At 38.3% G+C, this 23,469-nt stretch overlaps 2 protein-coding genes across 12 annotated transcripts in view; both read left to right on the top strand.

The window, feature by feature from the left end:
- Positions 1-23,469, top strand: part of LOC590371 (acetyl-CoA carboxylase) — an 83,909-nt gene that overhangs the window by 36,306 nt on the left and 24,134 nt on the right. For 8 of the 11 annotated variants that reach the window (XM_030988069.1, XM_030988060.1, XM_030988064.1 and 5 more), the window contains 13 exons: positions 442-630; positions 1,559-1,662; positions 2,129-2,342; positions 3,444-3,671; positions 4,039-4,128; positions 4,639-4,757; positions 6,467-6,544; positions 9,800-9,817; positions 13,506-13,640; positions 14,143-14,338; positions 15,440-15,538; positions 16,094-16,231; positions 16,798-16,875. In XM_030988069.1, the coding sequence (XP_030843929.1) occupies positions 442-630; positions 1,559-1,662; positions 2,129-2,342; positions 3,444-3,671; positions 4,039-4,128; positions 4,639-4,757; positions 6,467-6,544; positions 9,800-9,817; positions 13,506-13,640; positions 14,143-14,338; positions 15,440-15,538; positions 16,094-16,231; positions 16,798-16,875 (1,686 nt within the window). The remainder of the gene's footprint in view (positions 1-441; positions 631-1,558; positions 1,663-2,128; positions 2,343-3,443; positions 3,672-4,038; positions 4,129-4,638; positions 4,758-6,466; positions 6,545-9,799; positions 9,818-13,505; positions 13,641-14,142; positions 14,339-15,439; positions 15,539-16,093; positions 16,232-16,797; positions 16,876-23,469) is intronic. The other 3 variants (XM_030988062.1, XM_030988065.1, XM_030988067.1) reach the window with 3 other exon arrangements.
- Positions 18,233-22,027, top strand: LOC115924983. Its single transcript, XM_030988072.1, has 2 exons — positions 18,233-19,611; positions 21,564-22,027. The coding sequence occupies exon 1, from the start codon at positions 18,257-18,259 to the stop codon at positions 19,583-19,585; it is 1,329 nt and encodes a 442-aa protein (XP_030843932.1). The 5' UTR covers positions 18,233-18,256; the 3' UTR covers positions 19,586-19,611; positions 21,564-22,027.

The following is a 23,469-nucleotide window of genomic DNA, read 5'->3' as shown; positions in this document are numbered from 1 at the left end:
AGTGATGATGACGATGGTGGGGATGACGATGTAGGGAATGACGATGGTGGGGATGATGATGACGATGGTGGGGATGATGATGATGATGGTGGAGATGACGATGGTAGGGGTGAGGATGTTTGTTTCAGTAAGAATGGGAGAAGTGATGAAGGTGGTGTTGGTGGTGGTGATGATTATGATATTTAAAGTATTGATGGTTATGGTGATGACGGTACAGTATAAAATTATAACGATAATGGTGATGATAGTATTGGTGATAATGGTAATGATGGGGTCGATTATGGAGAAGTTGATTATTATGATGAAATGATGTTATATAGTAAGAATGGTATTCCAATGGTATAAGAATGGTAATGATGGTGGCTAGAGTGATGACAATGATGTTGATGTACATAGTAAGTAGTCACTTTAATAAAACCTTCTGTCCCCCTCTCCCTTCAGTGTAACACGATCACTGATCAGTTGATGTCATCGCTGCGAGACCCTGTGCTACCTCTTCTTGAGATGCAGGAGATGATAGCCAGCATCTCAGGGCGTGTCCCTAACACGGTGGAAGCAGACATCAGGAGACTCCTCAATAACTACAGCAGTAACATCACATCGGTCCTCTGCCAGTTCCCAAGTCAACAGGTACACATCTTTAGTTTCTCTTCAGAGAGAGTCTTCAATTAAAGATAAGGTTGAGTTCTGGTCTTACAAATCAATTGCAAGTCCTCCAATCAATCACAAGTTTGCAGATTCCAATCTCTAATATACATAGTTGCGATTGATAACAACTCTTTGCAATACGAGGCCCTGGTGTACAAATTGTGTCTCTTGGGATAGTTAGACCAAATACTTTGTGTTTATGTAAATGTTTAAAGAGTTAAACTGATGTACGTTGGTGTTGCACAGGTTGCCATGGAGTTAATCAAGACCAGGAAATAAGTCACTTTTCAACTATTATTTGGCACTGGTGGCAATTGCAAAATTACCAATCAATATATATTAACCCACATCCGTTCAGGGTTTTTCTCAAGGTTTTAATTTATGAGCTTTTACTCCTCAAATCGGAACCAATAATTATCTTCTATTCCTACATTTTCCATAGACATAACACAATGTATAGTGAATGAAACAATGTGAATGAAAATAATATCGTTATTGACATTTGTTTGTCTTGCAATGTATGCCAAGCCAACGGCCCCCATTGATTGGTGTGCTTCGGCCAATAGGCCTTGTCCGTTATTGTTCTAGTTATTGATCAAATTATTTGACCGCCGGTCCACCCATAGAGTATAAAAGACGCTTGCTTTCATTATATTTTATCACCTGCCAAAGTGTTGCAGCGGCGCACGAAACGTCTTGATCTTCCCTTATTGACCATACATTGCGAGACTAACGAATATCACTAGCGATATTATTTTTGATGCTATATCCCCAATGAGTAATATATTTAGCATTAATGTGAATGAAATTTGCAAAACATGACAGAAAAAATACCATGTTTGATTTATTAACAGGCGGCATATTTAATGAATATCATTTGACCCTCTCTGTATCTTTCTCTTTTGACCAGATTGCCAATGTGTTGGATCGCTATGCAGCTACCATGCTTCATAAGAAAGCAGAAAGGGATACCTTCTTCATGCATACTCAGGGAATCGTGCAACTTGTACAACGGTGTGTAGAATTTCATTCATTTCAACTACCTTAAGGCTAACTCAGATATTGGGGCAAATATCCACTCTGGGAATGTTTTGGAGGCGAGAATAAGGTTTTCACCCAGCTTGGCCTTAATTGATTACAAAACAATAGGTTTTAGTCCATTCAAAGATAAATGAGGCACTTTGCGACCCCAAACCCCAACTTCAGCATTCCATATATGCAAATGCATGAACATTTCATGAATCGGTGTACATCTATATATTTTGTGTGTGCTTTGCTATTTAGAGGCTAACACATTTGGGGATTGGGGACATTGGGGTCAATACCCACTTTGGGGGCATTTTGGGGACAAAATTTAACCCAGTTGGACTGTAATTGCTCAAGCCAGTTTGTAATCTACTTACATCTTCACCAGCTAAAGGTTTTTCTAAGACACAGGCCCTAATAACTCTCTTCCTTGTTTGTTTGTCGCCCTCTGTAGCTATCGGAACGGAATCCGGGGCCACATGAAGGCTATCATCCAGGAGATGCTGCGGCACTACCTTGACGTGGAGAAACGCTTCCAGCACGGCCCCTATGATAAGTGCATCTTTGCCCTCAGGGACGAGTTCAAGGGGGACATGGCAACGGTCTTCAATATCATCTACTCGCATTTTCAAGTCCAGAATAAGAACAAGCTCGTCGTTGGACTCATTGTAAGTGCATCTGTGACCTGGGCCCCGGCTTACAAAGAGTTGGTATCAATCGCAACTCATTTAAGATTGATATCAATCACAACTATGTAATAATATTAATAATAATAGCTAGTTCTTATATAGCGCTTTTCAGGACCGATATGAGACTGCAAACTCACATGTTTGGATCAATTGCAACTCTTTGTAAGAAAGGGCCCTGGCACCAAAAAAGGAAAGAAAGAAATAACTCTTTAGTTAAGTTCTGATTCTAAGAGAGCAGATTCTGAGCTTTACAATGATATATTACTTATTACAATTGGATGTTTATAACCTAGTTGAAAACGAGAAGAATATGTAGGCTCCTAATAAGAACAAGCTGGTCATTGGACTCATTGTAATTACCTGTGTGACCCAGCACCACAAAGACCACAAAGGAGACGCCAGAATCGTTTTTTATAATTTTGGTCCGATTCTAAGAGGGGAGATGCTCAGCTTCAGAATAACATATTACTCATCGCAATAAGATGTTCCTAATCCAGTTAAAAAGGAGAAAAATGTCCAGTCTTATAATAATAATAATAATAAGTTTTTATATAGCGCTTATTAGCGCTTCCAAACTTGGAGATTATTACCCCGGCCTTAGCTGTGCTGCCATTGCGGCGCTCTAGCATTTCAAAGAATGAATTCCTGTCAGGCACCCATTTACATCACCTGGGTTGAATGTTACTTTAGAGAAAAAGGTATAATAGTTTAGTCTAGTCTATGTATGCACTCTGAATACCAAGCCATTGTACATGGTGAACCAGGAGGATTGGGACTATATAGACATTTCTGTCCATGGATTATTAGATTGTCCAAAAACTTAGCACACTAATTAAGCACATCTTGTTGATTATCTTATCCTATCTAGGTATCAAAGTAACAGTTTCATATCAACGTTATAGGAGATCAAAATGAGTTGCTTAAATTATCTTGAATGGTTTATTTGAATAGGTTGGAAGCTCATAATTGCAATTCTAATAGTAGAACAGAACCATTGTCTACATCAAAGTACCTCAATTATTCTCGTTCAACTTCTTGAATTTATTTATGCCTCTACCATTCTCTCACTGCTTGAACCAGGATCGTTTGAGCAGCCGTGAGTCGGGTCTCACCGACGAACTCACCCAGATCTTGAGCGAGCTCACCACACTCAACAAGACAGAGAACTCCAAGGTGGCTCTACGATCACGCCAGGCCCTGATCGCCGCCCACCAGCCATCCTACGAGCTCCGTCACAACCAGGTTGAATCCATCTTCCTCTCAGCCATTGACATGTATGGACACCAGTACTGCCCTGACAGCCTCAAGGTATATACATGTACATGTACACATTTTTGTTTATTATGGATAAAATCTCCACCATAGAAGAAAATGGTAAATAAAACTATTTTTTCCCACATTTCATCATGTTTTATCAATTTTTCTCACATTCCTCCGATATTCTCTGAATGAGCAGGGATTTTTGTTAAAGGTTTGCATTGTATAGATATTATTTGTACATGTATGTTCATGTATCTAAAATATTCTGATTCTTATGTCACATATAATATTTGTTAGTCAATTGTATACTGTATATTTACAGTCACTACATAATGTAATCCTAAATCAAAATCTAGTCACAAGAATGATTGTGTGACCTTCATACATGTACTTTTAATTTCTCTTTCTTATTTAGAAACTGATCATGTCTGAGACGACAATCTTTGACGTACTACCAGACTTCTTCTTCCACATGAACTCAGTTGTCCGACAGGCTGCACTAGAGGTAAGCACGATCGACTGTACTTCACATGCTCCAGTGACATTGTCTCAATGGTCAATATCCTACAATGTTACCCATACAATGCATTTTAGCTGTAAAATAAGAAGTCGTATATTTTTTTTTTTACTCCGAATACAAAACCGGAGCGGGCAATATATCATTTGTAAAAAAATGCCTTGTAAAGGTAACAATATTTATATTGACAGGGCTTCTTTCAAGGTACATCAGACATATCAACTGCGCTAAGACCATATCTAATGGGATCCTGGTAATAACAGTAAAATGTTTTTTACAATACGGTACAATGAAACCTTCTTTAGCAGCGACCCGTCTCAAAAGCCCACCTGTCTATTAATTCCACATTTCCTGTTTCCCTTGACTTGAATAAAGTTTTTAATTGAAATTTATACTAAAGGAACCTGTACATAAAGATCACCTGTCTATAAAGACCACTTTACTTGTCTCCCTTGAGTAGTCTTCATACATAGGTTTCACTGTATTATTCTTTTGTAGGTCTACGTGAGACGTGCATACATTGCCTATGACCTGAACTGTCTCCAGCATGCAATGCTCTCCAATGGTCTCTGCTTTGTGGAATTCCAGTTCATGCTCCCATCTTCTCACCCTAACAGGTAAATGGAACAGTCCAAAGTCATGTATTAGAGATAAAAGTCATATGATGATGTCACCTGATTCATTCTTGATAACTTGGTGTGCAGCATACATGTACATACACTGTACATGTCTCTAGGGCAAGACTGGTTTTGAACTCTACCTTGCTTCGGTCATCTTTTGGAGGATGCAATAGATTGCTTTAGGTGACTTTTGACACATCCACTATATCAACGGATCCATGTAATGAGGGTTTGGCAGAGCTGCCAACTATTCCATTTTTGCCGGCATTACTCTGTTTTTTCCTCCAAATTACGGTATTACGTTTTTTCTTCATAAAATACGTTTTTTAATAATTTTTGTAATAATTTCTTCTTTTTTTTTTTTTTACATACCGCACGTCAAACAACTGCCCTAAAATGGTGATTTGATCACAAATTCAATAGAAAACTAATTTTTAAAACATACTTGAAGAGAAAAATATTCTCAACAAAAAATGAAATGCCGATAATACCAAAATAACCACCCAAAAAATTACTTGCTTGTATGGAAAAAACAGCATAATGAATGAACATTTCTGCATTGGAAGTGTGTCTCACGTGGTTGTAAGTTTCGTTTGAAATCTTTTTTGTGGCTTGAAATTCCTTTTTTTTTGCCATCATGATTCCTTTCTTTGGCCGCACAAGGTTGGCAGCTCTGGTTTAGACAATGAATCATATTTGACTTTTATTTCCTACATGTATTCCTTGGCATGAAACGTGCAGTAAGATCATAAAGAAAAATCTATCCTAGTTTCCAAACATTCATACTCAATTGCAATCGCATTACCAGAACTCAAGTTTATCTTTAATACTATAACATTAAATGTCCTTTTGCAATCAATGTACTTTTTTAACCTATTGAAGTGGTTTCTCTTTCATGGGTTTATGAAAATTAAAGTGATTTTTTTTTAGGGGAGGGGGCATACATAAAAACCACTTTACATTTAACACATAAGAAGAAACCATTCTATGCAAACATACATTCACCTTTTTTCATTGATCATAAAATGTGTTTGAAAATGCTTCAAGATATATCTCTGATTAAATCAAATTGCATCTACGAACCTTCTAGCCCTTAAGCAAGATCTGGAGCCCAGCCACAAGGGCCCTCGTGATTCACATGCATCAGTTCATACTCCTTCCAATTATGTTTGATTTTGTTTAAAGATAATCTGAAAATTTGAGTGGAAACGGACCATTATTAATGATACAATTTGGGAAAAACTGATCTGATCGTTTCCTTAATTCTCCCAACTATATTATTACAATTTAATTACATTCTAGGTGAATGTAAATCGTCTCAAGGCAATAAAATGGCTCTACATACCATTCCAGACATTTAAGTGTTGGCAGATTTTTAAAATAGCCTCTTTTAATATGTCTTTTTTTCATGGAAAAACGGTTGGGAGAATTTACTGTTAATCACTGTAAGAGGGTGTTGCACAGTGACGCCTTCAAAGAAAACCATAGATATATTTGTGGTTTGAGAATTTGTTCAGGATTGTTTGCATGTCAGAGGGTTAGTACAGTAGAAGGAATATAATAAGTAATCAGTAAATTTTATAAAAATTAAGCAATTTTTTCATCAACCTTCAACAATGTTACAGAGTCACTTTAACACTCTTTAGTTTACACCTGTCGACACCTGTTAACCCAGCTCCCATTTGACTGTTTGCTTCCCTCCCAAGGTTCCTAATCACAGACAGGGGCCACAATGTCCCCGGCACTAAGAGTGTCAAAAAGAAAAAGTCTAGCTCTGGTTCCAGGTGAGATGCAGTGGACTGTTTGAGCCATATTAAGGAGCTCTTTCTCTCCTTTCAAACCTCTCACTTCCCTTTTTGCAAGTTTGCTGCATGTCGATGTTTGCTTTGACTGTTGTTTCTCTTTCAATATACACCATGTATGTCAAGCTACTTATTCATTCTAACTTTGAGATTTATTTCCAGAAAAGCACAGTTTTTGACTAGTCAAACATTGAGATTTATTCCCCCTAAAGCACAGTTTTGGCATTTGACCAATGTTCCCATCCTAACATTGCCATTTATTTCTTGAAAAGCACAGTTTTGGCATTAGACCAATTTCCCATCCTAACATTGCCATTTATTTCTTGAAAAGCACAGTTTTGGCATTAGACCAATGTTCCCATCCTAACTTTGCCACTTATTTCTTGAAAAGCACAGTTTTGGCATTAGACCAATGTTCCCATCCTAACTTTGCCATTTATTTCCTGAAAAGCACAGTTTTGGCACTGTAGTTTGCATTTTCTTTCAACTGGAACTACATGTAAGTGTGAAACTCTCAGGCCCAAATTCACAAAAGAGGTTTGCTGACAAACCTAGGTTCATGTGCGTCATATGACGCGTTTTGACACGTTTTTTCAAACCTAGGTACAAACCTTGGTTTAAAACGCGCTAAAGGCGTCAAATCTCCTTTGTGAATTCGGGCCTCAACAATTGTGAGTGATTCAGATAAACAGAAGTTTCATGAAATACTTGAATTTCTAGCAGCAAAAAATGGACTTCACAATTTGTTCAGGTATGATGCAGTAAACCGTTGAAAAGAAAAGAAAAAATCTGCATCATTTTTCTCAAGTCAATCAGTGACACCTGCACATTCACTGAGCGCTGTGCTTATGCTGTGTCATATCTAAACGAGGCTTTATTTAAACTTGCAAATTAATTTTCTTTTTTCAATAATGTCTTGATTTCATTCCTCCTTTATACTGTATCTCTCTCACTTAACCTTCACATATTTTGCATGTATTGAATATTGGCATGTTTATTCACCCTACGGTACTTTCCCTTATTCCTATGCTTTGATGATCCGTGCCAAAGTTGTTCGGTCATAAATAATCAACTTGAACTTTTCTATTAACTTTTACTCTAACCAAATTGCTCTTAACTTTTGCCTTGCTGTTGTTGCACTGTCATTCCTAAACACTTTGACCTGTATTCTACTAATATTTAAACGTGACCCCGATCGGGCCTTAGAAAATAAGTTAGCCTAAGGTCTAATTTTTCCTTTATTTAAACGTGATCTTAGACACAGGGCAGGCCTGATAATTACCTGATTTAAATCTAATTTTTTTAATTTTTCCTCAATTTTTTTTTCCTGATTTTTTTTTCTTTCTTCCCAATTTTACCCCAATTTTCTTGATTTTACACTTATTTTCCAGATTTTCCCCTATTTTCCCCAATTTTCTTACTCTAAAGGGGGGGGGGGGGAATGTTGTTAGATGCCTTTTTTTTTACTCAAGGGTTGGGGGGGGGGGTGGTTAAGGAAGACAAAGACATATTCTTTTTTTAATTGCTCACTTTCACCCCTGACCCAGGGTTAGGTTTAACTGAACTAGTGGAATACAGATCGATGTGAATTATGTATTAACTATTGCTTGCCTTCCTCCCTATTATTATAAACCGTTTTCTTTGTGGTAGCTTTGTGATTTCCCTTTGCTACAATGTTTGTTTAATCCTAATGTTTATTTTCTCTCACCAATATCACTTTTCAAAGCATTGTAATGCTGTCTTGCTCATGTACATGTGTTAAAAAACATATGCCTCGTTTTAACTTTGACTTCCTTTTTTATATGTAGCTTTAACTGTGCTATACATGGCCAGTATACTTGTTCAGTAGTTTGCACTTCTTTTTCAAGGTTTTCTACAATTTTTAATCATTCTTAATTCCTTTCTGTGATTTCACTCTTCTCCTATATATGTGCATGTATCTGCGAGTTGTAGCTTCTAATTGTATTCTATATTTCAACTCAAATATCTTTGCTGTTTAATCGCATCTTAACCCTTTACCTGATTGTATTATATTTATATTGGTTAGGGGTTCATATACAAATCAATTCAAATAATTATCTAAACTACTTTCCTTTTTATGAAATAAATCTTTATCTCTTCTCTCCTCTTCCTTCTCTCTCTCTCTCTCTCCCTCTTGCAATCTGTCTCACCTTTCTCTTCTCTCCTCTTCCTTCTCTCTCTCTCTCTCTCTCCCTCTTGCAATCTGTCTCACCTCTCTCTTCCTCTCCTCTTCTTTGTATATAATATTTAAATGTTGTTGTTTAGTTCATGATTTTGTATTATATGAAATATATAAGGTGTTTCCTTTTTATTTTCAAATATATGTTCAAACTTACATGATCATTCTGATTAATTTTATTCCATAATGCATGGAAATATCTATATTTAATTATTACATGTATGTCTTTGGATTAAAGAATGAAAAAACAAAAACAAACAGTGAATGATTTAACCTTGACATTACACAGAGCACTATTATTCATAGTGTACAGATATATATTTTAGTACAGTATCAACCCAGTATGCACATGTGCTGTTCAAAGTGTCCCATGAATTTAGAAACACTGTATATGTACTAGAGTTTGTATTCTAGGTATCACAAATATAGGGGATGAGGTTGTTGGATCCTGAAAATCAGTTTAGAACAACATTTTTTGTCTCCTAATGGTACAAGTACATATTCAAATAATGTATTCTACATTTCATTTTTTTTAAAGTTTGTTAATACTTGTTAACATTTGCTGATATCAGTTTCTTTATGTCTTGATAAGAACTCTGAAATCTGTAAGAAATCTGAGAGAAAATTGAAAAATATCAAAGGAAAATTAAGGAGGAGATTACCTTCTCTGAGTATGTTGCAAAAATGTATGGCTTTCCCCCTAAACACATCAGTCCTAAATTTATTAATACTGCAATGCTGCAATAAAGAGAACCATTATCAGCATTTTAATTCGTCCCTGGCTGCCCCCTCCCCCTAGTCTTAAATTTAGTAAATCTGCAATAGAACTGATATTTTGAACCCTAAAAACAAAAAGCTTTGCCCTTGCTTGTTTTTTTTGTGAAACAGAGAACAGTTATCAAACATTTTAATGTATGGCTGGCTGCCCTGCCCCTCTCCCACCCACCCCCCCCCCCCCATTCCCCGCCCCTCACCTCGTATCATGGGTGTTACCCTTCTTCATTTTTTGTCTCTTTATATTTCTTTTTTTTTGGCAGAGGAAAAAACAACCGTGTGTAAGTCACCTGCTGCTTACTGATTGCCACTTGCTTCTCCTTATAAGCTATTGCAAAGAGGGCAGTGTTCAAAGTGCATGCTCAGAGCCAATTACACACAGAGTTTGGCCAACTTGGTTTCAGTTGGTCACATCATGGTGTATATATACTTTTGTTTTGTGCTTGCCCAACAAAGCAGTCTTCGTCTTGTTCTGTCCAACTGAAATCAGGTTGGCCAAACTCTCCTAATCAATGGCACTGCGCATGCTGCTTGTCCAGGTTTCCCTCTAACAGCATCAGCATGTAATATTCAGGAGTCTTTAAATATATGTTTTTAAATTTATTTATTTATTTATTTATATATATATATATATATATATATACATGTATATATATATATATATATATATATAGTGTACCCGTATATTAATGCTTTTTTTAGGGGGAGGGGGGTCACTTGAAATGAAAATGAAAATGTTTAAAATAGCTTCTATAGGGTGTACATTCTTATTGATTGTGGTACACATTTACAAATCTTTTGGGCTCAAATAAAACAATAAAAAAATAGACTTGTATGCTTAGAATGGCCTTTGTAGTATTTACCCCCTTTTTATTTTCTGGATTTTAATCTTGAAGCCATACATCTAAACTGTATGTTGAAGTACATTTACATACATCATATGATTGTATAATGTAAGTGTACACATAGAAGAAGAAATTAGCTATTTTCAACATGCTGCCCTCTAGCAATTATCTTAAATGGAGGAGAAGTGCTCGATGATGTATATTGTGGTAGTGCATGTCTGTAGTACATTGATTGTATGCTATGATAAAGACTGGCAAATTTTAGAGCAGCTTGGCTATTTTTTGTTGAATCAGAAGGGAGAACGTACTCAACAACTTCACAAATCTAACAAGATATAATCTACATGTACACATATATCTCTTCTGGCCTACTAACCTATATCAGTTCAGAGTTTTATTATTTTCTAATTTAATCAGTTTCATCTTCTCAAATTGTCAACAATTAATCTTATTCCCCACTCCTTTATAGTTATACAAAAATATAATGTTTAATAAATGAACCATTGTGAAAGAAAATTGCACAAAAAAAAAAAAATGTGTATGTAAAAAAAAAGATTTTATTTAACACTGTGTTGCCAATTAAGAGACTTAAATGATAATTTCCAATTAATCACTCTTTTTTGTGAACGGCACAAGATACTTTATTGGTAGTAGACTAAAACATTCTGCTGTACATCCTAGCAAATCTGGATCTGAAGATAAAACAAAAACATCACTAAAAGGGATACTCTACTGCAATGGGGAAATCTCGGTATATATAATGAAAAATGGAGAACAAAATATGGATGTTGAATAACAAATTCATGTAATCATTTGTTATTATTCTCAGACCTGAATATTAATCTAATTCACTAACCTAACATCCACACTAACAGCGCTATGGAGTGTATGGGTCCAGAAATGTTATCTCCAGACCGCAAATCTTATTAGGGCCCCATGCCCATAGACCCCAGAAAAATATGGAAAGAAAAAAAAGTAATGAATAAAGTGAATAAATATTGATGTAAATTTGGGGCCCTGTGTATTTTGAAGGTTTAGAGAATTTTCAGATTTTTCTTTCACTGCATGTACATTTCTCACCGGCTATCAGCAGGACAGAGTGTACATCATGTATAAGATGAAGAAATTCTAGATTTCTGCTCGGAGTTTGAGAAAATACACAAAAATACAAGAAATAATGATGCTCCGTACACAAAGAAATTGTATATATGAATGTTCATGTATATGGACATACATGTATAGTCTACTTACTCCAGACTCGGTCAAACACACTACCGGGTATATATATTGAATGTAAAAAGGGTCCTTGTCCTTGTCCCTTACATGTGAAGGGGATGAAAACTCGCTTTCTCTTGGGAGCCTGGCTATTTTGTGGTATGCATCACTTACGATTGCAGTGCACTGTATCAAAACATATCAAACTGTAAATGCATTATATCACTCTTGCTCGATTGAGCAAAGTTCTGTGCTTTTATATCTCTTTCTTTAAAGCCTGAATGATTGCAGTGCCATCTAGTATTACTATTATTTGTATTTAGTATTAGTAGTAGCAGAAGTAGTACTAGTAGCAGTAGCAGCAACATTGAACAGGGAGGAGGAGAAGAAGAAAGACCAAGACGAGGAGAGGGAGGGAGGTGGAGGAGAAGAGGAAGGAAGGAGTAGGGGAAGGAGGAGGGGAAGGAGAAAGCACTAGGCCAGCCACTTTACATATTACATTTCCAACCTGAAAACAGGCTGGCTTAAAATCCTTTTAATCTGTTGCCCCATGTGCCCCAGGCTTTCAAATTAACTCCCTGACTTTCTAAGAAATAACTAGTACTTCACTTGACACATCTAAAATCATACCTTTACAATTCTTCTTTAAAGGGATCCTATAACTTTGTCTTAGATCCTTGAAAAAATCCTTGATTTAGCTCATGCTGCAATGATAATTATAAAGCTTTAGGTCAGTCAGGAAGCCCATGACTTTTACAAGCCGATCGCCTGTCTGATTATCAAGATATTTATGATTGGAATCACAAATTTTATGACACTACAGTCTATTGGGGAAAACGAGTATGGTTAAACCGGTCACTCAAAGGTTTTTACTTTTTGAGGCACTTCTTGATCATTTTGAAGTGCAGTTTTGTTAGGGCTTCAATATACATGTAACACCATATCACAGACACTGATAACACGTAGGGCCGTGCATCCCAGATTTAACATTGTTAAACAATCCCTTTAATTCATTGACTGACTAAGGGGTAGCTCCTTGTAACCTCTGGAAAAGTGCTATATGAATCAAATAATTATTGTTCACATGTACCTTTAGATATACAGTTAAACCTGCTTTAGTGACCACATTTTATGTTTCCCTTAAAAAAGGTTGCTCATTTAAACATGTACTAAAGGAACCTGTGTACAAAGACCACATTTTGTGTTTCCCTTGAAAACGATTCCTCATTGAAACAAGTACTAACAGAACCTGTCTACAAAGACCCCTTTTGTGTTTCCTTTGGGCAGTTGCTATAGACAGGTTTGACTGTATTTTATGTGCCTTTAGATATAGGACGTTCATATCTACTGCTCACTTGTATTGTAGGTAGTAATACTAACACATGTACACATATGTCTTGTAATATGTACTCACTTCTTATCAGTAACAGATCTCAACGTTCTCTGTAACTTGACTGACATCCTTGTTTCTAATTCCAAACCAACAAAATGTAAACTCATCTACATTTGCAATATTATATACTTACCCCTTTTTATACATACTCTTGTATTTCTTTTGTAGTGTGTATCTTCTCTAGTGGTATATGACATGTACTTTGCACATTAACTCCTAGTTAACCTCACCACATTGGCTGTAAATGGGTCTGAAATTGGTCAGACTAGGTCTGCTCATCTTGTTCAAAGAGATGGGCATTCCCTTAGTCTCACCTTTATATTTCAGACCCTAAATTCAGAATACTTAACTCCTAGTTAATCTCACCACATCGGCTGTAAATGGGTCTGAAATTGATCAGACTAGGTCTGCTCATCTTGTTCAAAGAGATGGGAATTCCCTTAGTCTCACCTTTAAATTTCAGACCCTAGATTCAGAATACATCATAACCTGTTTCCTTGTGCTTTGTTTCTCCAGGATCATCAAGTCTCCCAGGTCAGATGGCCTGCCGAGGGTGGCTAGCATAGGGGAGGAGCTGATGGGGGGATACTTGCCCCCCTGCCAGCGCACCGGTGTCATGTGTGCCTTCTCCAGTATAGGGGACTTTGAGAAGTAAGTGCAAAGTTCATAAAGGTTGTAAAGATCCTACATACATGTAGGTCATCATAGTCATGAGATGAACAATCACACTTTGTCCCTCTTCATTTGAATCAGCTGATGTTTTTTATGTTGATGAAGCAGCTAACTCTGCATAATTAGCCAAAGCCACATGTGTCAAATAATCGCAAAAGTCAATGATAATAAGAAGTCCAACTTATTTCCATCACGTATCTTAATCCCCTATATAAGCTGATCTTTGTAAGTTGAATTATCCCCTACATGTATTAAAGCAATCAAATTCTCACAACTTCTAGAGGAAAAAAATATTAATTTCACACCGTCCGATTCAAACTAGACCACATTGTGTAATCAATCACATTTAAAAATAGTTTGTAAATAGTTTAGTTAAAAGATACAATTTCAGTGAAGTTTTGCAAGTTTGTCTATCGTTTACTTAAAAAAGCCATACAATGTATCGATACTTCATGTATCTACCATCCCTCCCACCATGCAGGTCCTTCGATGAGGTCATCGACCGCTTTGCCGACATGCATCTCAACTTCTCACATGGTGTCGATGCAGACAACAATCCCGAGCACAACTGTGAGATCGATGAACCCATCCACATTGTCAACATTGCAATCCAGTACAAGGAGCTTAAGAGTGACAAGGATCTCGCTGAGATGTTCCTGGGTTTCTGTCGAGAAAGGGTATGTCGTGTGACCCGCTGGTGCTGGTCAGATAAAAAAATTGGCAAGAGCATGGGAGTGTTACACAAGGACTAAGATCGACTAGTTCCTCTAACCATTCCTGGCATTATTTTCTCAAGGGACGTACACATTGTGGTCACAAATCTACAGAATTTACATTTTTTGATCGTTCATTATTGAAGGAATTTTTAAAATCGAAAGATCATTATTTCTAATGTTTTTTCCATCTAATTTTCCATCTGGTTCAAGACTTTTTAAGGGCATAAATCGCATACTGTAGTATATGTCCAAGTCTTAAATATAATTAAGTTTACAATGTAAGTAACTTTTTTTCTTCAACAATCAACTATCAAAAACGTAAATTCTGTAGATTTGTGACGTCCCTTGAGATACCAATGGTGATAGCAACCAGTGGCATGAATGGCCTGCCATACTTCAAGTCCAACTTAAGTCGATCTTAGTCTTTGTGAAACACCCTTTAGGATTTGTTTGATCTTGAGCCTCTTGTTTCTCATTTTTCATTCTCATCAATAGTGTCTGTTCTAGGGTTTAAAAGTGTCTTCTTTGATGTACTACTTTAGAGCTTATCTTGATCTCTGGTATTGGAATCGTATTTATAGAGAAGATAGCTACAATTTATTTTGGATTGTTTATCCTGCAGTAGATTGGTTGTTTGAACCAGTGAAATAAAAAATCGCACAAAATTTACTACAACTTCCAATTGAACATTGTGACATGTGTTTAAATAAGCACATGACGTCGGGCCTGCGTACCCGGATTTCCTTATCTTTCTATGCTCGTGACCTCGGCCACTAAACATTTTCACACCAAAATTGTTTTTCACATGCCATTTATTTGTAAATTTGAATATTCGAAGTAAATTCTGTTGGATTCCATCAGAATTTATTTTCTATATTTACTAAAATTCAAGTTTATCTTTAACGTATTTAAATCCTATTACTTTGCTTAATATTGAAAGTATTTTTAATACATAAACAAAGAGGAAAATATTTCTATGTTATCATCTTTGCAGTGATGAAAAAGAATATGTTTAAAAGTTCCAATGAGAAATTGTCATCTTCTTTTTTTTTCACTTTGCAGAAGCAGCAACTATTTGAGAGGGACATCAGACGAGTCACATTCGTCGTCTTCCAGAGAAGGGAATTCCCCAAGTACTTCACCTACCGTGCCAGGCTCGATGTAAGTTTGATGACGTAGATGATAGGTTCATTCACACTGAAGATAAAAGTAAAAATCGGATTGTGATTCAGATTTCTCATTTCTGAAGTAAAATAATTCTCCCCTCCAAAAAGCAACAACATTAGATTACCATTTCATATCTCTCTCTCTCTCTATGTACCATATCCTGAGACGTGGGCGACCATGGAGTGCCACAACTCTCTGTCCCATATTCTATTAAGTAATTCATTTTTCAAGATACATAATTCTAATAACAATTTCCTAATGACAATTGTATAACAATAATAATTAAAATAATTACGTTACATATTGAACAGATAAGGTTGAAGTTTACTCTTGAAGGTTTCTAAAGTTTGGGACTCACATATTTCATGGGGAAGATTGTTCCAAAGTTGTGGGGCGCAAACAGAAAATGCTCGATCATCATAGCAGGTGTGCGTGCGAGGGCCTGGGGCCAGATGAAGATGTGCTGTGGATGATGATCGGAGACGCATAGATGAAGTATGAGTTTTAGGAGTGATGATTTATTTCCCTAATATCTTGTCTCTTGATCAGTTCCATGAAGACCACATCTACCGGCATCTAGAGCCTGCCCTGGCCTTCCAGCTCGAGATCAACCGAATGAGCAACTTTGATCTACATCTCATGGACAGAGCTAACTACCGCATGCATCTCTACCTGGGCTCAGCTAAGGTATGAAGATAATTATGATTGATTGAGCTGTTATGGTTTATGGCAGGGAACGTAGTATGATGTCTTTGATTTTTAAGCATCATTCAGTTGAACTTATTGATTATACTTTTAGCATAAGACGCTATATAGTACATGTATGTGCAGCTTGCACATACAAATGTACTCTGTCAATATGGAACATTATACACATGGAACTAGCTTTTCATCAAAAGCTATTTCAGTCAAACATCATTTTGATTACAGGACCTCTGTTCCACAAATATATATAGGCCATTAAACAAAGAGAGAAAAGAATTAACTTTGTTAACATAAAGTTATTAACTAAGAAATCACTCATTCCTGGTTCTCCTAGAGAAAAGAGGACATTTTGAGAACATTTACTTGTCTAAATGATAAAAAATTGTTAACAGTTTTACAAGAGAGTAACTCACATGCTGTCGATGGTAATTCGTTTCGATCAGGGTCAATTACAATAAATTAGGCAGTAGATTGGGCCTTGAATTTCTTGTAATTTTATTCTTTATGTTTTGGAGATGTTTGCATTTGCATGTGATTTTATTTTTCAGTTCATCCAAACTCCTCCTGCCGTGAGAGACTACCATGCTGGCAGCGCTGATCACATACCCCGGCCCCCTGACCTGCATGTAAATTGTTTTGTGAAATAACCTTAACCCCTGACCTTTAACCTTTCTGAACCTTAACCTATCTATAGCTTCACCCTCACATGTCATTTGCAGTATCCTCTGTGCATCATCTAAATGCTAGTAGCTCTCAGATTAGCAGGTGGATTGGGCAAATTATTTGTAATTTACCATGTATCTTCATATTGTCTGTTTGGAGCCAGAAGGGCAATAGTTTATTGTATAAGCTGATATTTTTGCGTACATATATTTTCACGAATTACAGGCTAAGAGTAATTTTTGCGAGTCGTTGCTTTTGCGAATAGCATACAGCAGAATTTATGAATGGGCATGAAGTACCATAAATCTCTGTGTTTAAGACGCACCCCTATTTGGGGGCAATTTTTTTTTTTTTGCCGACTCTGTAGGCAGCAACAGCAAGCCAGATCTGTGTTCAAAAACGCACGCGGGAAAGACCTTTATTTTACTGGGAGGTGCAGTTGAAGGCACCGATTTGTTCTTCATTGTGAACTTGTCTAAAACTAAAGATGACAGACAAATTTCATAAGTCCAAACAGAAATCCGGCCGTACAGGTAGTGTTGTTGTAGTTCGATGCTGTGCCATCACAAGAACCCAGGTGACAAATAGTGAGAGTACATTACTGTTGCAACTTTGTAACCTGGATTACAGATTATAAAATCTAGTACCGTTTTACTGTGCCACTTCAAATAACTTCCTACAGTATCTTACTGTGAATGTATTGGTGCGAGGGGTGAGTCAACAAACCTTGTATGACTGAGGTGGGAGACATTGCCAGTCACAGTGCTTGTGGAGGGGGCATAAATTTACACTTTAATTTTTGTTGTTGTACCTGTGTATAAGACCCAACCCCGACTTTCAATTTTTTGTTGGCAAGAAAAAAGTGCATCTTATACACAGTGGTTTACGGTATTTTACAAACTTTCTCATGCCTTGTCCTTGGGGGTAATTTTCTGGGGGGTAAATGATGCCTCTTCTCTGTACTTCTAACTGTACAACCTACATGCATTTTTCTAACTGCAAATTCTTCAGAAGATTTCTGAACTTCATCTAGTGTGCTAAATACTCTGTTTAACTATCTTCTGATGTAGAAACAATTATACTACGTAATACCAATTTCGGGATTACGTTAAATGAGACCCCGTTAGTGCGCATGCGCTAATCAGCAATTCGTTAGTCGCGTGTTATTTGAGCGAAAGGACCCCTTTCTGGCTCAAGAAATCAGATTTATTATCCACGCAATCCCCGAAATTCAAAGGTAAAAAACGTTATTAGTTTCACCCTTGACATTTACTGATAACTTTGAGACGCTTATTTTTTATAAATCACGCCCTTCTGAAGTGATATTTTATCGATAGAATTGTAATGTCTCAAATGGATAGCAGCACTGCTGCGTTTCCTCCGTCCGCGCTTTCACCCCAGGCACCGCCTGGTAGCGCAGGAGCCACGGGCTCCGACGGAAAGAAAAAATTACCCAACTCCAGTGGCAAAGTCACGGCTGGCAAAGTCAGCAAGAGTGGGCCGGGGAAAGCTAAAAGTAAAACAAAGTCGGACTCGGAGCCAAAGGCAATGAGCGAGAAAAATCAGGAAGTGGAATCAACGGTTCCATTTTCTACTTTTAATAACAGACTTGATAAAATGGAAGCGCTTCTTGCGCGAGTGGTTGAGGCATTGCCCGCTACTAATGCTACGGCTGTCACCGGCAGCTCACACCCGTCTTCGTCTCGCGGCCCCACCGGGGCTACCGGCGGGGAAGACTATGTGCAACGGCCTCCGTTCGACCACGGGAATGACATACCGCCCACCGGGCTCATGGATTTTTACGGTCTACCCGCGGATGCAACCGAAACGGGCGCCGTCTCGGAGGAAGAGAATTTTGACTCAGACATGCCTCAACCTGATAACTTTGTCATTCCCTCGATCGCCGCAAAATTCGCAATGGCGTCGGATATTGGAGATCCTATTGAGGAGGAGATAGCCCAATCTACTTCATATCTCATGACACACCAATTGGAGGGGAAAGTTCTTGATGAAGTTACTGCAAAATACCCAGCTCCAAGCAATTGTCAGATTATAGAGGCACCAAAGGTGAACCCTGTGATATGGGACAATCTACCTCCGATGACAAAAAGCCGTGACTTGAAGTTACAGCGAGTTCAGAAATCACTCACTCATGGCATCAATGCATTTGCCCGCTCCGTTTCTACGGGCGGTATAACTGATACACAGCAAGATGCTTTGGCGTTGATTTGTAACGCTAACTTTGAACTGAACTGCCTGCGAAAAGAGCTCATAAAACCTGACTTGAATGCAAGGTTTACGCATCTGTGCAAACCTACTCTGCCAGCTACTAGACTTTTGTTTGGTGATGATCTTGGAAAGCAGGTGAAGGATCTCAAAGATCAGCAACTGGCAGCGGCCGGTGTAATGAGGGACAAATTCAAAAACCGCTTTGCTTCGCATCCCTATCGGGGACGTGGCTACAATGCACCGGGGCACCGCTGGGGCTCACAGAGCCAATCCCGCGGGTATAGCAGGCCAATGTCAGGATCGCAGGGTGGCCCTTTTTTAGGGTACAGACAGAACAGGAGGGGCAGACAGCCTCCGTACACTCAGTCTCAGGCTCCGAACCAGCCTCAAATGCAAGTGCCAGGTGCCCAGAGGGGTCCCATGGGCCAGCAGAGGAGGAAGTAGAACTCCCAAGACCAAGTCACGACAAGGTTAGTGATTCACACTTTGATCTCATTTTTAGCGAAAATGATATGACTAATGCTAGTACTAGTACTAGTAGTGTTCCCCCAGTGGGCGGTCGACTGAGGTATTTTAGGAAAAATTGGCAAGAGCTAACAACAGACCCTATTGTTATTAGGGCTGTCACGGGATACAAGATCGAGTTTGATGTAGAAAAAATTAAAGACTTGCCTGAATTAAAGGCTAAACGCTATAAACGGAGTGTCCAGGATGCTAAACGCATTCAAGAAGAAATTACTAGCCTCCATCGTAAAAATGTTATTGAGCCCTGTGTACACGAAGAGGGTGAATTCATTTCTAATATTTTTACTACGCCTAAAAGAACTGGAGGTGTACGTCTAATCCTCGATCTTTCAGAATTGAATAAATGCATGATGTATAAGCATTTTAAGATGGATAATATCCACACTGTGCTGGACCTTGTATCCCCTGACAATTTTCTAGCCTCTGTCGACCTCAGAGATGCATATTATACAGTACCGATCCACCAAGAGGATAGGAAATACCTCAAATTCATTGTCAATGGTCAATGTTGGCAATTCAAAGCACTGCCCAATGGTCTCAGTACAGCACCAAGGCTATTCACAAAATTACTAAAGCCAGTTTTTTCTAAGCTCAGACAAGCTGGTCACATTGTGGTAGGATATTTGGATGACACAATCCTCATTGCAGAAAATGAGGAAAAGCTCAAAGCAGCTGTTAAGGCTACCACTGACATCCTTGCACAACTCGGGTTCATTATTCACCCTGAAAAATCGGTACTTACCCCCACCAAAGAGATAACGTTCCTTGGCTTTGTTCTGAATACAAATACTATGCAAATTAGACTTCCAGAAAGCAAGGCGCTTGAAGTAGAACGCCTCTGTCAAGAGCTTATTGACACTAAGGAGCCCTCAATAAGGCATGTTGCCAGGGTTATTGGGAAGATCGTTTCAACTTTCCCAGCAGTCCAATATGGCCCTCTCTTCTATCGTACTTTAGAGAGAGACAAAATTGCAGCACTAAAAGCAAACAGAGGTCATTTCGATAGGAAAATGACACTTTCAAATGAAGCCAAGGGTGAGCTTCAATGGTGGGTCGAGCATGTAACGTCTTCATTTGCACCAATAAGAAGACCGAAACCAGACCTTGAGTTGCGCACGGACGCCAGTGGGGCTGGCTGGGGTGCTACTAATCTCCAATCATGCACAGGTGGTAGATGGAATGAAAAAGAATTGCACAAAGCTAGGCATTATGGCATTAACTACCTTGAAACAGTTGCTGCGGGGTTTGGCGTTCAATCCTTCTGTGCTGATATGGAAAATGTGCATGTACTACTCCGTGTTGATAATGTAACCGCAGTATCATACATTAACAATATGGGGGGCTGCAAGTCTGCAGATTGCAATGAGGCAGCCAAACACATTTGGGAATGGTGCATGAGTAGGAACATATGGCTATCAGCTGCCCATTTACCAGGGAAACTAAACACAGAGGCAGACCACATGTCTAGACACTTTAACCACAAGACAGAGTGGATGCTCAATACAGATGCATTCAAAGAAATTGCTCAGCAATTTGGTCCACCAGAAATAGACCTATTTGCATCAAGATTAAACAAGCAAGTTGACAGATACATCTCATGGCTGCCTGACCCTGGAGCTGAAACAGTTGATGCTTTCACAATCGACTGGAAACCATTAAGTTTCTACGCTTTCCCACCCTTCTGCCTCATCGCAAAATGCTTACAAAAGATTAAATGCGATGATGCAACAGGCCTACTAGTAATTCCAAACTGGCCTACCCAACCATGGTTCCCTCTTTTGAAGAGTATGATTATTGGGGAGCCAATGTTCATAGCTAGAAGGCCAAACTTACTAGCACAGCCTATTACAAATGAGCCACACCCGCTTAATAATCAGCTTGATTTGCTTTGTTGCAGGTGCTGCGCCAGCCACTAGAAAGTAAAGGTTTGAGTGCAAGAGCTATCAATGTAATAGCAGCATCGTGGCGAGCATCAACGACAAAGAACTATGCCGTTTACATAAGGAAATGGAAGACATACTGCCATAAAAAAGGCTTGAACTATCTCCAGGCGAGATCCAATGATGTAATTGAATTTTTGTCAGAACTCTTTGAAAGTGAAAGAGCTAGTTATAGTGTTATAAATTCTGCACGCAGCGCCTTGTCTGCATTTCTAGTACTTGAGGATTCGTCATGTACAGTTGGAACTCATCCTCTTATTAGTCGTTTTTGTAAAGGAGCTTTTCAATTGCGCCCTCCAGCGCCAAGATATAAGGAGATTTGGGATGTGAACATAGTGTTTAATTATCTACGGAAGTGGGCACCAGCGAATTCGCTCACGCTAAAAACTCTGACTATGAAACTTTGCACACTTATGGCGCTGATATCGGCCCAGCGGGTCCAGTCACTGCACAGCTTGCATCTTGACTACATGAAAATCAAGGGAAGCGAAGTTCTGTTCATTTTTAAGGACCTCCTAAAGCAAACAAAACCGGGGAATGTGAACTTCAACTTGAAAATGAAGGCATATCCACCAGACAGGAGGTTATGTGTACTTAACTACTTGCGGCACTACTTGCGCAGAACGGAGAGCGTCAGGGGACAGGAACGCTATCTGTTCATCAGCTTCAAGAAACCGCACAAACGCGTTACTACGCAGACCATCGCCAGATGGGTGAAGGAAACGTTGACCTCAGCAGGGATCGACACAGACATCTACAAAGCTCATTCTACTAGAGCTGCATCAACTTCAGCAGCAAACAGTTCAAATCTGCCTATCAAGCATATACTAGCCCAGGCGGGCTGGTCTTCTGAACGGACGTTTCGAAACTATTACATGAAACCAGTAGAGAACAGGAACGTCAATTTCACAGGTGCAATCATGGCGTCCTAAAGGATGTCCTAGAATTGGCATCGCCTTTTTAAGGTCAGCTGGTTTACCTTCTTAGCAGCATGCTTTAGCTTGCTATTCTATCAATAATGTATACTTTTGTGTTGAGCACTGGATCGGATGGCCTACTGAGCTTTGAAATCTCATTTAACGTAATCCCGAAATTGGTATTACGTAGTATAATTGAAAGATTAAACGAGAACTCGTTTGAGATTTAATCTCAATTATATAAGTAATATAAAATGAGGGTTTACGTCCCTCCCTTACCCTCCCTAGTGCTGGGTATTGTTATTAATTACAGTTCTCGTTATCTTTCTGCTTGGTTCAGTAGGCACATCCTCGGCTATCTACGAATATTGCTGATTAGCGCATGCGCACTAACGGGGTCTCATTTAACGTAAACCCTCATTTTATATTACTTATATAATTGAGATTAAATCTCAAACGAGTTCTCGTTTAATCTTTCAATTAATTCCTGGTTCGTGTTTGACACCTGTTTTCCTCCTTTTAGCATTTTCCTCCTGGACACTTCTGTGATACTAATTTACATGTACATTGTATTCCATTGCACATGTATTTAAAAGAGAAAGTGGGTATTAGAGGTGTACTAACAACTCATACCATGAGCATACACTGTAGCTTCCACTTACATGTATTTCTATTATGAAGGGAGGATTCTTATTTTCTGCCCTTCAAATGAATTGAATGAACTCTAGATTCTTCACTTTTTCTGAAACTGCTGTGTGATACTTCTATCAAAAAATGCAGTAGAAGCTAATATTTTCATGTGCAGTTATTCTATATTTGTTTACTTTTTGGATGACAAGAACACATGCATTTTCACAAGCTGTCGGTATTGAGATCATTAACCCAGGCTATGTACAGTACATGACATGTTTGTACATTTATCGCCAGCTCACTGTAAGTCTAAACA

The sequence above is a fragment of the Strongylocentrotus purpuratus genome, unplaced genomic scaffold (genome assembly GCF_000002235.5).
Source record: "Strongylocentrotus purpuratus isolate Spur 01 unplaced genomic scaffold, Spur_5.0 spur5_scaffold_17, whole genome shotgun sequence".
Classification (NCBI taxonomy): Eukaryota; Metazoa; Echinodermata; class Echinoidea; order Camarodonta; family Strongylocentrotidae; genus Strongylocentrotus; species Strongylocentrotus purpuratus.
The sequence above is the reverse complement of the archived record's forward strand: the minus strand, read 5'-3'. Positions and strand labels throughout refer to the sequence as shown.

Excerpts from the sequence above, each read along its gene's own strand:
- LOC115924983 (XM_030988072.1), top strand. The coding sequence starts at position 18,257 with ATGTCTCAAATGGATAGCAGCACTGCTGCGTTTCCTCCGTCCGCGCTT.